Consider the following 14,813-nt stretch of genomic DNA (forward strand, 5'->3'; position numbering starts at 1 on the left):
CACAAATTGTTTATTTAATCTACCCAAATATGTTATCAAATGTCTCATAAAGCTCTCCATAACTAGGAAAGTATATCAACACATCTAAGGACATCTACAATAAGATAGATAAAGTAAGTTCATATTTGTAAACAATTTTTTTTTTCAAAGAATGTGACTGAAATAAGAAGTTAGAAACTTATAAAAATTAAATATTAATTTTTTTTAATAAAAAGAAGACAAAATCAATGATTTCTTACCACACTAAACCACCAATTGTCATCAAGGATATTTTGTTTGACAATTTTTCCTTCATTTGTGTTTGGATTAGGCCATCCACTCTATTGAGGATCCTACACCTTAACCATCTTCCCTAACAAAATTGAATAACCAACACATCTAGTATCTACAAGTTTGAAAAAATCCTTCTTCAAGAAATTCATAAAGAGAGTGAGGTGTGGTGATAGAAAATAAACATCTAAATATCTCTAGCTTCTCCCAAACACTTGCTTCACTAGATTTGTCTTCCCAATTTCTTTTAATGTGTTGTTCAATACATAAACACATGGGGTCCAAAGTTCTTGTAAGCATCACCCACCATTACATAAGCTAATTTGCACATACAAGCTCAATCAATTACCATTCGTACAACATTTGAGGCCCCAACCTCCTCTACAGATTTTTATAAAATATGAAATTGAAAATTGTATCCTTGCACTTCTCCAATCAATCAATGGCTCTAAGAAAGTAAGAGTCAAGGCCAATGTCTAAAATTGATCCACTTATCCATGACAATTGACCAACTTGTCTTAATCTAAGTCTACCTCATGTCCAAAAATCTCACCTTGGAATATTCTTTAAGGAGGGTAGTCCATAGTTTATGTTCTCCAAGGGGTAAATGAAGGACCAACATAAGTTGCATCTTGAAACACTTGTTTGAAGTAAAGAGAATGTACCACATTTAAAATGAGATGGTATAGGCATAGAAAATTTTGGAAGTGAAAGATTATGCCTTGTCTCATGCTTACAACTATCCAAGCTAACCTCTCATGAACACCAATCTTTATCTTTCCACTTGTGGAAACATTACCATTACCACTCACAACCTTGGATAGCATACACATAACTAATTATGCAAATTGTACTAGCATTGAAACACCCTTACACCTTGCTTCAACCTCCATATATGTTATCTATTAACTTCTACCTTCTCATCCTCTTTTATATCTAGACACACCTTAATCCCATGACATATAATACCCAAGTGATAATATATTTACAAGTAACTCCCTCTAAAATTTGCCACGCAAATATTACAAATTATATTTGTTAACACTAAATCCAATTAGACAATCTTCAATTAACCTCCTAAATAACTACATCTACTAATATATATTTTCTAGTAGAAGACGACTATAAATAGCTCTAACTAAAAATAGACTTTTGAGAGGGGCTCTTACTAACAATTATAATTGAACTTTTATAGTTCTTTGTTGTTATCATAGTAGATCCTCTATGAAACTCTAACAATTTTGTTGATGCTTTGAATCTAAAAACTAATTCATTTTGTTGGTTTAGTATCAATCCCTAGCAACTCAAAGATGCTTTGAATCTAAATAATAATTCATTTTGTTGGTTTAGCAACAATCCCTAGCAACTCAAAAGATGTTTTAAATTTGAAAAATAATTCATTTTGTTGGTTTATCATCAATCCCTAGCAACCAATGTTTCATAGAGATGTGTGCCCCTCCTCCCCCCCCCCCCAAAAAAAAAAAAAATGCGCCTCCTATAGAGAAAATTTTTGAGACTTGGGGACTTGGGGGAAACGTCCCCCCACAACACCACCACTTCTACCACGTTTGTCAGGGATGTTGTCAGGTCGCTTGCTATATGGCACATGCCATTACATACTGATTAAAACCTTTAACTTTGTGAAAAATAGTTGACCTTTAATGGGGCACTCACAAAGATGTTATATTGCAGATTTTGCCTTAAAGATTTCAATTCATCTCTATTTTTATATTAGCACCACCCCCGACAACTGCTCCGTTGTCGTCACCTCATTATCCCCAAATTTAGGCCCGTGGTCCCCCAATCCTTGAAACCTATCCCCTTTTGTTAGGAAATTCCATGGAATATTGCTAGCAACTCAAAAAATGATTGACAAAGACATACTTGATGATGAAGTTCCCCAAACATTAGGAACATGGAAGATTGATAAAATACCACTTTGTCTAATGCTAATTTGTTGGGTATAAGTCTCAACACTTGATAAAAAAGAGGACTGAACCTCAACATAATGGAATTGATGAAAATTGAGGAAGGTTGCTGCCGAATAAATGAAATAGAAATCTTTATATGAGGCACCTCTGCTAAAAATGTTGATGATGAAGATGACAACTAAAAAATTGTGTATAAGGCAAGGGTCCCATGGAGGGGGCTTAAACTCTATTTTTAAGGAAGAGGTGTTCTCATGGAAAAAATATATTTTTTGCTACAGAATTATTTAGAATCTTTTCTTAAAAAATAGAGCCCCTACATTATAGGCCTAAACAATTTAAGTTGGTGAAAATGGAGTGGGGCTAGAAATTACCCCACCAACTTAGGAATATATTATGCCATTTGTCAATCATATGAATTTTTAGAAGAAAAATTTAATTTATTTACCACCAATTTAGTTAAATTTAGAAGTTTAAGCTTAAATGATTGCATTACAATGGCATCCTTAAATTTGGGAGCTTAAATTTTTAAGTTGAAGTGCAATACAAAATTCATGAAACAGCCAGCTTTAAAATATTCCTGAAAAATTGCCCCTTCCATGAGACCCAACCTAAACTCCTAAATGTCTTTGAAACCTAATCTGAATGCTAGACATAAAACCTTTGCTTAAAAAAATTTCTTAACAATGATCTACTAAAATCAGGCATCCTTTGTGATAAATAAAACAGTGGCTGATAGGGTGATTTGATAGGATAATCATAAAACAATCTTGGTTTGAATGTCCACAAATTGAGGACACGAAGTGTCATTGAAATGTTTGAAACCTTGATTGAAATGATGACAAAACTCCACCGATCCAAAACACTCTTGATGATGATTCTGAACTGATCATTGGAAATCAGTAGAGATAAATATCAAGACGCCATAATGATGAAAATAGAGGTGGCCGCTGAAATGTAGAAACCTTTAGTCTAATACTATTGCTGCGTAAAACAAAAGAGTCTGATGTAAAATCATTGTAGATCTGGCGAATTTTTAAAACAGTCGCACCTTTCTATATATTTGTTCTGCTTTTTAAAACATCGTGACTATTAAGTAAACGGGGTGCTCCTGTTAATACAATTACGGCTAGAAATTTACCTGACCACTCTTAAGGAATTTCATCTTTAAATCGCCATTCACAATGATGTGAAGGCCTCTATTAGTGTTTGCAAACTTGTATCATTCCCTAGCTGTTTCCACAAATAGATGCATGTTATTTAGCTGCTTCGCAGGATTTTTGACCTCAAAAACCCCGGCCAGCCTTAGTAGACGCGTAACAATACATATTACTACGAAATTGCTTTTCAGAAATCCATTTCTGCGCCTTTATGGCACACGCTAGCATATTTCTGAAATGCAGCTTCTTTTGTCTTGCATGAAAACTCTTAATAGGGCGTGCACTGTGTGCCACATGCTTTTGATTTCTCTTTGCCAGGGGTCGTATGAGGGGTGCTTAAGTAAGAAGAGGTGGTTTCATGAATTAAAAAAAATTTGTGCTGCTGGATTATTTAGAATCTTTTTAAAAAAATTTAGAAGCCCTTACTTTTTAGGTCTACAAAGGAGAGAAATTATTTTCATGAGACATACAAAGATATTATACATCAGCTTTCTTAAATTTGGAATTTAAATTTTCAAGCTGAACTACACTACAAAATTCATGAAACCCATAGTTTTAAAATTTTCCTAAAAATCTAACAGCTCCAGTTCTATTTTTAGAAATCCCCCTCCATGGAACCCAGCCTTATACACCCTTATAAGGCATGTCACAAACTTCAACCTCAAAAATTCAATTTTTGTTCGATGGCAATTATACCCTTCCCTGCGAGTTTTTAAATCAACACAAAACTGTGGCACTGCAAGAAAATGAAATAGCAACAACAACGGCTACAATGGGCACGTTAGGACCTTTATTGAGATAATGATTACAACAAATCGCAGCATCCAACAGCCCCAAGCTCTTATGATATATGTCCAATAAAATTATTTCAATTGTTCTTTTTAATTTCCTTTGAGAAGAGATCAAGATTCATAATTGGAAGAGTGGTCTAATTTAATAGCTAGAATACCGGACAGTCAAAGCTTGTTTTTTACAAATTTTTTGTGTGCACTGAGAATATCTCTGAGCCTTCATAAAATGATAAAACAGGAATATGTTACCTGCTAGCCTTTTTAAAAGACAGGAACGGAGTTAAACAACTGATAGCTTTGTAATATATATATAGAATCAACCACTGTCTCCAAAGTTTAGGAAAATTGTTGCCACCCCCAAAACCCATTCCCTCATCCTGAAAAACTCAAAAAAACACTGGCCTCTGCTGCCAATCATACACTGCATGTAATGGAGTTCCTAAAGGCACACAATAGATATCAATTGTCAACCCTTAGATTGAATATGAGCATAGTTATGATACTTTTGGGTATTCCTTGAGTACTCCAGATACGTCGTTTAGACAAGTACTCTCCATTCTAGGACAACACATGTGCTAACAAGTTAATTTTTGAGATACTCAAGTATCAGCAAGTTTTTAATATTTGTGACTCACCATACTTATGCTCATTAATTTTTCCTTCAAATTTTTTTTTGCTCTTTTTCTTTTAAGACACTAAGTGTGATGCCTAGTCACAAATAATATACCCATTTTTTTATAATGGAAGGTTGGTTTCTCTAGGGCATGTCTTGGTTTTACATTTTTGACGTAATTCTTGACTCAAATACCTCGTGACTACTTCTAGACCAATTTTCCTTCATAGCATGTCTTGTTCATACCCAAGGTTTGTAACCCAAGACTATGGAATCATCCCAAGTACGTCTAAGCCTGTTTTTTAGGATGTGCCCATATTTTACTAGACCAGGTACAAGACCCAAGTCTTATCCCTCGTAGGTCCACCAAGAGTTTGTACCTAGGACTGTGGATTCATCCTACGATGTCTCTTGGGTACACCCAAGGTTCATACCCAAGACTGGATTTATCCCAAAAATGTCTCTTGGATACAGCCAAGGTTCATACTCGGAGTTGGGATTGTGGATTTGTCTCAACTATGTGTAGTTATGCTGAAAGTTCATCCTCGGGACTATGGATTCCTCCTAAGTACATCCAATTGGGTGCATCCTGAGTGTGTTTGAACTCGAAACATAACCATAGCAAATCAGATTGAGTATTGATCCTAAGTCTAGTCCCTCTTGGATACACCTCAAGGTTGTGAATTGTCCCAAATATGTCTCTTGGGTATACCTAAGGTTCGCACTCAAGACAGTGGGTGCATCTTGAGTACATCTAGATATGTCCAAGGTGTTTCCCAAAGACAATGGACTCTTGAGTATGTCCAAGATGTACCCAAGAGCAATTCAAAGTCTTAAGGCACGAACCCTAGGTGCTCATCCTTTCTACATCTAGGTAGGCCCAAGATTTGTTCCCATGACTGTCCATTCCTCCTATGTACGTCCAAGACATACCCAAGAGGAATCCAAAATCCCAACGGCAAACCCTAAGCATACCGAACCCTATTTAAACAAAAAAACTTAGAAATAGATATTAAGGATTGCAGTTAAGCTGCTAGTTTTTTACTTATATATATATATATATATATATATAAACTTTTTCCTCATTAATGTCAATGAGAAGGTAAAAACTTGTTTTGAACATATGAATTCTGAGCGATATCTATGACACATTTTTCCATCATATACTCTAAATGTGTTTCCTATACATGTTGCTTTAATTGATGTTTTGGTGTTTGCACAGTAGGCTCTAAAATCTACAATTCATTCAATGACAATGTTTCTAGAGTCAAAGGACATAAAGATTTGCAAATATACTCAAATGACAGCAATACGTAGGTCTCTATGTGGGAAATACAATAGAAAAAAGAACATATACTGCTCTTGTAATGTCCCCTTCTCATTGACGCTCTCTCAGTGGTCCATTAGCCTATTCCTGAGACCCGTAGGCTAGGTGGAATGAAGAATGAGGGTCTAGCATTGATGAAACGAGAACTTACTATTTTTAGTAAGTCATGGAATGGTCATTCTGGTGTTACTGTACTACTGAGTTCTCCATGTTTTGCCTCTGGACGCGATGATCGTGCTTTTCTGAGCATTAGTTCTTGACTTACTATTTTTAGTCAGTGGCAGTGTGGCACAATTATATTTTTGGAAGTAGACAGGGTTCTGATTCTGCAGCAGTTTTGGTGGTCGTCCCGACTCAGTTTCATCCTAGCAGTGTTAATAATCAGTACCAGAGTCATGTGCGAAATAATTGAATATTAATTCCTTATCCTAAGGTTTAATATTTAATTAATCTGATTATTGACGACCGATTTATTAAAATTTGGGATTAATGCCTATTTTTCCTAAGTTCTGGCGAATTTCATGTTTATTATGAGATATCGAAATATTGAGAAAGATATTATATTTTTTATAGCTTATCTCCAATATTTGCCTAAGTGTCACGTGGGTCCTTGCCTTAGGCGTGAGAAGTTGACTTGTGGGAAATGGCGCCACTCTTGGGGTCCACATGTAGTGGAGCGAAATGCAAATGAGAAAGCGTTGAAATTGAAGGAAATGGCATTTGGGTTTGAGATGTGTGGAGTTATAAATATGAGACTTGGGCTCCCATTTCCATATCTTTGAAAATTGCATCGTTATGCTGCCGGTTGCATCGTTATGCTACCGGTTTGGCTACTGAAAATTTGAGCTTCGAAGTTGGCTTCCTAGTTGAATCTCAGTTTCGTACTTGCAATATAGTACCTAGTTGTGCCCTTGTGTTCCCATTGCTGATTGGTTAATGAGTTGCAGATTATGGAGTGTTCGATGTTGGATTTGAGTGTTTTTGGTTGCTAGTCGCGGGATTGTTGAAAATGAATTTTGCTCACATCTCTTAACCAGGCGACTCCATCCATCTGGTTACCGACTCATTCTTCCTTCCATGCCATGGCGATACAATGTGTGAGTTTCTAGCTATTTTGATTGAGCAATGATTTTATTAGACAAAATCAAACTTCTAGGGTATAGCGTGGGTTTTTGCATTTGCCTTGGGATGCATGCCAAATGAATAGTGGTTTGTTTGAGTTGTAATTTGGTTGGGATGTTATTGTTAGAGTTATATTGGGAGATCGGGATTGATTTCATGTGATTTGGGTAAAAAATGAGTGAGTTATGAGTGTTTTGATGTTTCCATAGGCTGCTGAAATTGTACTTTCAGCCTGCAAATCAATGTAACAGAAAATTACAGTCTTATTGTAGAAATCTGCAATTAATCTTCTCATCTCATCTCTATATTGTAAGGTTGTTTCAGTAGTACAGATCATCCCTTCTTTCTGCTTTCATTTGTAACTCCCACTGCATAAGTGGAAGAGGCTGGCTTGCCGCCTTCTAAGTTTTGTAATTCAGTTTTTGTACTCTGTCCTCCCGCTGAATAAGTGGTCGAGTGATAAGTTCAATATAATGGTCCTCCCGCTGAAATATGCGATAGAGTGATAGCTTAATATAATGTCTTGCTGAAATACGCGATAGAGTGATTGAATTTCAGTTTCTTGTAATTTTCCCTTGGTCGGTTTACCGCCAAGAGTTTGGTTTCTATCCTGCTGGATAAGAAGAAGGGGCTGGCTTGCCGCCCATGCATTGTAATTTTCAGTTTGATTATTGTTGCTAACGATCCCCGGAACACCGTATGCTCTCACCCTCCGAGTCTAGGCTCTCGGTGAACAAAAGGTGGAAGAGTTCCCTTTCAGTTGTTTGGATTATTCCTCTAACCTTAACGGGTTATTTGTTGTGGATGAATTGTTATTGGCCTAAAAAACAAAAAAAAATTACTGGGATATTACAGCTCTACATATGGTTCTTTGGTTTTTCAGCTTTTCTCTAATAGTATTTGTTACGGGTGGATCAAATGTCTAGCTGCAGTTTTCAAATCCTTTCAAATCTCTGGTAATATAGCAGTCTTTGTTCATCAAATGTTCATATTTAGCCACTGGTGGCTTATTGTGACCTCTGAAGACTATATATATTTATATTAATGGATCTAAAATGTGTTTCTTGTTATATATATATATGCACCTAGGTTTTAGAAAAAATATTAAAATAAAGATTTTGGCATCAGTAATGGATTGCTTGTATGATTCTAGAGCGTATGAAATGTGCCAGAGCCTCTGTTACTGAACTATTTTAACTCTACAGGAAATTACAAACATTGAGAACTGCATGTGGAATTGCATAGACTGCAGAAGTGATTCTACAAATTTAGTTAATAGGTAGACCATTGTTTATAAATAATCTCTCCTAAGCTGTGCAAGGCATGGTACACATTGCAGCCTCTTCCTTGTGTTCTGTGGTTTTTGATAAGCCTTGTCTGATTTCAGCAGATTTTAACCAAGTCTTTTCCTTGTTCTCTTTTAACTGGTACCTTACAACAGTTCTGCTTCTCACCTACTATATAGATAATAGATCTAAATAATTAGTGTAGCACTTCCTTTTGAATTAGTGAAAGCTATTAAAAGATATGCAAGTCTGTTATTATGATCAGAATTTTTGCAAGAGAAAGTTTGAGGCAAGTTAGGCTTTTCCTTATCCTTCATTCATGTTACAACAGAAATGAATGTGTATTTTAATCTGAACCTAAAAATGAATTTGATTTGTAGGATGCTGATTATTTGGCTGGAACTCTACGCCACGGCCTAAATTCATTAGAATTGTCAGCAGACAGTGCCACAAATAGAAATTCCAAAGGATTTGCACCTGGAGATCAGGCTTCACCCTCAAGTACTAGACATTCTGTCCACAGAAGACAACATTCAGCAGGTCCACAAGATGGCATTGAAAAATACAAGGCGGGAAATGGAATAGAACAATACAGAGGACGCGTATTTGGTGGAAAGGATAGTGGAACAGTTGAGTACCCTCAAAATCGATCATTTGACAGAGCAACTTTAGGTTCACATGAGAGTATTCAAGATGGGTTACAAAATGGTAACAAGAGTTCACTTGTGGGAGGCCTGGCCATTGGGAGTGGTTCTTCCAATGAATTTTTAGAAGCTGCTGAAGTGACCATTCAGGAGCTGCGGAAGGAATCTATGATGTGGGAAAGAAAGGCACAGAAATATATTCTAGAAACTGACACTTTGAAGCAGCAGCTTGCTGAACAGCAACGACAGCACAAAGAAATAGAAATGCAGTTTTTAGCGACACAAGCTGAGCGGGACAGTTTCAAACAGGAGGTTGAACAGTTGCAATCAGCATTACAGGACTACATTGAAAGCGAGAAGGGTGCAGACAATGCAAAGTTTGAAGTGCAAGATGCAAAGCGTATGGTTAAAGAGTTTGAAGATGAGATAAAACTTCATAAGGAATCTAATGCTAATTTGAGTTTACAGCTGAGTAAAATTCAAGAGGCAAATACAGAGCTGGTTTTTGCTCTACAGGATCTAGAGGAGACAGTAGAGCAGCAGAATGTAGAAATAGAAAAGCTTATGGAAGCAAGGGAAAGATATCATGAAGCAGATACCTCAAAACAAGAATCTAAAGATATGAGACATTATGCAGAACTGGGCATTAAATTCTCAGACATTGTGGTTGAAAGAGATAATCTAAAGAAAGAGGTTGAACAATTGAGATCAGTTGTTGAGCACGGGATATATAACATTGAAGCAATAGAATCAAATGTCAAAGATGCTGTTCCAGAATCACAGGAGCATATAAAAAAGGAGGAATTCAATGAAAATACCAGTTTGAATGGACAAACTTCACTGTTATCATATCAGCAATTTTCACCTACTGTTCCTGAGATTGATGAACAGATGATTGACCAAAACAGCGAGACAGCCGAATGGATGCAAAAGCTGTCATATCAAAAAGAAGAGATGAGGACATTGAAGAACAAACTACCTAGTTTTCCCAGTAATCATTCTTTGAGAGAAGTCACAGAATGCATAGATGAATCACAGCAGGATCTGCATCAAAATTTGAAGACTTTGAAACAATATATGAATGAGCTTGAGAGGGATTGTAAGGAACTGACAGATGAGAATCTTGAACTTATTTACAACTTGAATGAATTAAAAAATAATCTGGAATCGAAAAATGCATACATTGCTGAGTTGGAAGAGAAACTAAGCGCACCTTCATCTGAGTCTAGTTTACCAGGTTCTAAACCTTTATACAGTACAGAACTCACAAGCATGGATATGTCACTCCACAACTCTCCAAGTCAAGTGATCAGAGTTCAGAATGATGGTCCTAATTTGGATAATATACTGAATACCTTTAAGGAGAGGATTCATGAACTGGAAAGTGAGCTAGAGAATGCTCATGAAAAAACTGCTAAAATGGAGCAAATGTTAGCAGCTTCCCTTATTGACTCTCAAGCAACAAAAATTGTGCAACAGCTTGCTCGACCTATTCAAAAAGATCAGATTTTGAAGTTAAAAGATACTGATCGCAGAATCTTTGTAGATGGGCTGCCAGCTCCAGTCACCCATTTAAATGAAAAGGTAGAAGCCTCTGAACATCTACACAGAATAGAACTTGCTAACATGGAAAAATCTCTGACTGAATATCAAAGTCAAGTATTGGCAATGGAAGGTCAGAAACTGGAGCTGGAAAGTAACTATCATAGTCTAGTGTTGGAGCTTGAAAGCCAGAAATTGGAGTTGGAATGTGTGCTAGACATCTTAAAGAATAGAGTATGTAGTCTGCAAAGCGAAGTTATAACAACCCAACAAGAAACAATTGAAAGAGAAATACAGTTAACAGTCAATTATGAAAGTCGTATTGAAGATACAGCGGCCCAAGCAGGAAAAGAAGTTGCCAATGCCCTACAGCTAGTTCAAACTCTTGAAGAAGACAAATCCAAGCACATGATTCACACTAAAACACTAAATGATCACCTGACTAACTTAGAGCAGAAGTTGAAGCGGAGTACAGATTTAGCTAGGGTAGAAATTGCTAGCAAAGAGAAGCTACTTAGTGATTTTCAGCATCAAGTAATAGACCTCCAGAATCAGAACCATGGTTTGCAAGATGAGCTAAGTGTCTTGAAGGAGAAAATTCGTGACCGGGAAAGTGAAATTCAGACAGCTGAACAAGAAAAATTAAAAAGAGAAGAAGATCTAACAGCTGGATATGAACATAAACTTCAAAGAAATGAGGCAAGAGCAATCAGGGCAGAAAATGATCTGGCCAATAGCCTTGAAAGAGTCAGATCTTTCGAAAGCCACAATGTCAAAGATGCAATTATGATAGACGATTTTAAAATGCAAGTCAGCCAATTACAGAAAGAATTAAAATCATCTGAAGATGTACATAATACAGAACTTGTCTCCTTCCAGAATCAAGTAACGAAGCTTCAAAGTGAGAACACCATATTTGAAAATAAAATAACCATGCTGAGGGAGAAAATTTGTGAATTAGAAAATGAATCACAGAAAGCGCAGCAAGCGCAGCAAGAAGCAATTGAGAGAGAACAAGAAATTGCTAGTATAGAAAAAGTACTCAGTCACTTTCAGCAACAAGCAATTGACTTCCAGAATCAGAACAATAATTTACAAGCTGAGATAAATGTCTTCAAGGAGAGGATTTATGACCTAGAAAGTGAGGTTCAAACAGCTGAGCTAGAAAACGTCGAAAGAGAAAAAGAGTTGATAGCTGCGTATGAATTTAAACTTGAAAGAACTGATGCAAGAGTGATCAGAGCAGAAACTGATCTGACTGATAGCCTTGAAAAAATCAAATATTTTGAAAGCAGCTCTGCCAAGGATACAATTATTATAGATGAGTTAAAAGTGCAAGTCAACCAATTACAGCAAGAACTAAAATCATCTGAAGATGTACACACCACACAACTTGCAGGCCTGGAAAAATCCCTAAGCGAATTCCATAATCAAGTAAAGAAGCTTCAAAGTGAGAATGGCATTTTGGAAAATAATGTAAAAATGTTGAAGGAGAAAATTTGTGAATTGGAATATGTAGCTCAGAGAGTTCAGCAGGAAGGTATAGATAAAGTAAATGATCTAACTGCTGCACATGAATATAGACTTCAAGCTATTGAAGCAAGAGCAAGAGAAGCAGAAGAAGAACTTGCCCAAGTTCTCAAATCAATTATTGAATCTGATAATGAAAAGCATAAAATGGGTGAAATCATTTCTAAACAACAGAATCAAGTAAAGGCCATTGAAGATCAAACTGCAAAAATACAAGATGAACTTGCAACTTCTCTGAAAACCATAATAGATCTTGAAGCAGACAAGGCCAGAATCTCTCTTGAACTCTCAAATGAATGCCAAAGGAGACAGAATTCTGAAAACGCAACAAGCAGTTTGGATCAGCTCAATCAGGAATTACAAACAAAGATTCAAAATATAGAAAATAAATATTTAGAGAATAATTTGCAATTAAATCAGCTTAAAGAAGCTAGTTTGGACCAAAAGAAACAATTAGATAGCCAATCTTTGATTGAAAAATGTCTACAGGAAAACATAAAGGAGCTTGAGATTGTTAAGATGAAACTACATTCTGAGATCGAGAACCTTCAACAAGAAGTACGTTTCAGTAAGTCTTGTATCCAGGACTTGAACTCTCAGTTATCAGCATTAACAGTAGAATTACAATCTCTGAGATGTTCCAATCAGAATTTAGATATTCAAGCCACAAAATTGCAAATGGAAAATATTGGTTTAGAAGAGAAGTTGGATGCTGCACAAAAAGAAAGCAAATCTGCAAGTGACCGTCTGGAAAATCTTGGCAAACTTCTTGAACAGCTTAGAGCTGATGCAGAGTCAAACTTACTGGCTAAGACTAATCTTGAGAAGAGAGCCATGGAATTAGAACACATAAAAGAAGAATTTGAGAACCAGTTAAAAGAAAAAGAAGAGAAAATCTCTCACCTTTTTAAGCAAGTACATAGTTTAGAAATGCAATTGAAAATTTCAGAAGAAGAACGTGATTTCTTCAGACTAGACCTTGAGGTCGCCAAGGCTACTTGCTTTGATCTCCAGGCCGAGATGAAAACAGTTGAGCTTAATCTTAAAGAAGAAAATGTTAAACTGCTCCAGGCACTTGATGAATCACAAAGTAAGCTGTCTGCCACTGTAGAAGAGGTAGACTCTTGTGAGAGGGAGCAGCAACTACTGCAATGTACACTAGGGAACCTTAAAAGAGAACACACTGCAGCTATGGAATTAAATTCAAAACTTAAAGCAAAATGCTTTAATTTGTTTGAATCTCAAAGCAACGTAGAACAGCGCTTGCAGAAGATGACAGGAGATATTTCTATTTCATTGAACCAAATCAAGTCTTTAGAGTCAGATTTGTCCATCATGCAGAGAAATGTGGAAGGGGAAAGGGGAATTTGGGCTCCAAAATCAGAAGCATATCAACTTAACACAAGCGAGTATGAAGAGAAATGTATAAAAGTGGATAAAATTGTTGGCCAATTATATCCAGAGAATGAAAATGTGGTGGAGAATCTACAAAAGGAAGTTCAAAACCTTTCTAGGCAGGTTTACTTAGTATTGGAGGAGAAGGAGATGATCCTAACTGAAGCTCTTATTGAAGCATCAGGTCTTCGTAAAGAAAAGAAGAACCTTGAAGATTCTCTGCGGTTACAGCTGGCAAATGTTGAACAGAGTGAAGCAGAGCTTTTGCAAGTTAAGCATAAGTGTGGAAGTGAAGTTCAAGAGTTGAAGCTTGAAGTTGAAATTGCCAGGAAAAAGGGAGAAGGGCTACATTTCAACCTCGCAAATGTGCATAGGCAGCTGGAGGATTCAAAAGTTAGAGAGACGGATCTTCAAGAAAAAGTTCAGGGGATTGAACTAAAGGTTGTTGCAGTTGAACATGACAAACAGAAGCTTAAAGCTGAAAATACTAGTCTAAGGGAAAAGGTTGATCAATTATTGAGCCTGAATGCTGAAAACAATGGTACTGAAATTGAAAAACAAAAGCTTAAAATTGAAAATGATAGTCTAAGGGGACAGATTACTCAATTAATGGGTCTGAAGGCTGAGACTGATGCTCTCCAAAACATAGTTGAACAAGTCAGAGATGAGAAAACTACATTGCAACAGTCTTTAAATTCCACAGAAGCTAAGCTTGAAAGGTTGAAAACAGAGAACGTTTTGTTAATGGAACAGTTGGCAGCTACCAAGCAAAGACTTGTTGAGGTTGATAAACTCACACAAAGGAATGCTGAACTTCAAGAAAGAATCCTTGGCTTACAAGCTGAACTGAATGCCAAAGAAGTGGAGCATAAGAGTAAATCTGTACAGATTCAAAATCTAAGTGATCACTTTCAGTGGGAACTACATGATCTAGAAGAGGAGAATGGGAAATTTAAAAGTAAAGCAAATTCAATGGGGAATGATATGCAAACAAAGGTAAATAATATCTCCACGTCCAAAGAGATTTTCCTTGGTTCATCAGATTGTGAAGTGAGATGCACATCTCCTCCACAGGATGCGGATACAGACCAATCCACCAAACTTATTGACAGAATTGGGGCGTTACAGGCAAGTCATTTATGACCATTTTATACTACTGTTGCCTTATTACAAGAAACAACTGCAGAGCATAGAGATTAATTTAT

General features: G+C 36.4%; 1 protein-coding gene across 2 annotated transcripts in view; it reads left to right on the plus strand.

The window, feature by feature from the left end:
* The window catches only part of LOC131063154 (uncharacterized), a 91,937-nt gene that overhangs the window by 45,480 nt on the left and 31,644 nt on the right, over window positions 1-14,813 (plus strand). For both annotated transcript variants that reach the window (XM_057996927.2, XM_057996928.2), the window contains exon 6: window positions 8,878-14,736. In XM_057996927.2, the coding sequence (XP_057852910.2) occupies window positions 8,878-14,736 (5,859 nt within the window). The remainder of the gene's footprint in view (window positions 1-8,877; window positions 14,737-14,813) is intronic.

This window comes from Cryptomeria japonica, chromosome 11 (genome assembly GCF_030272615.1).
Source record: "Cryptomeria japonica chromosome 11, Sugi_1.0, whole genome shotgun sequence".
Taxonomy (NCBI): Eukaryota; Viridiplantae; Streptophyta; class Pinopsida; order Cupressales; family Cupressaceae; genus Cryptomeria; species Cryptomeria japonica.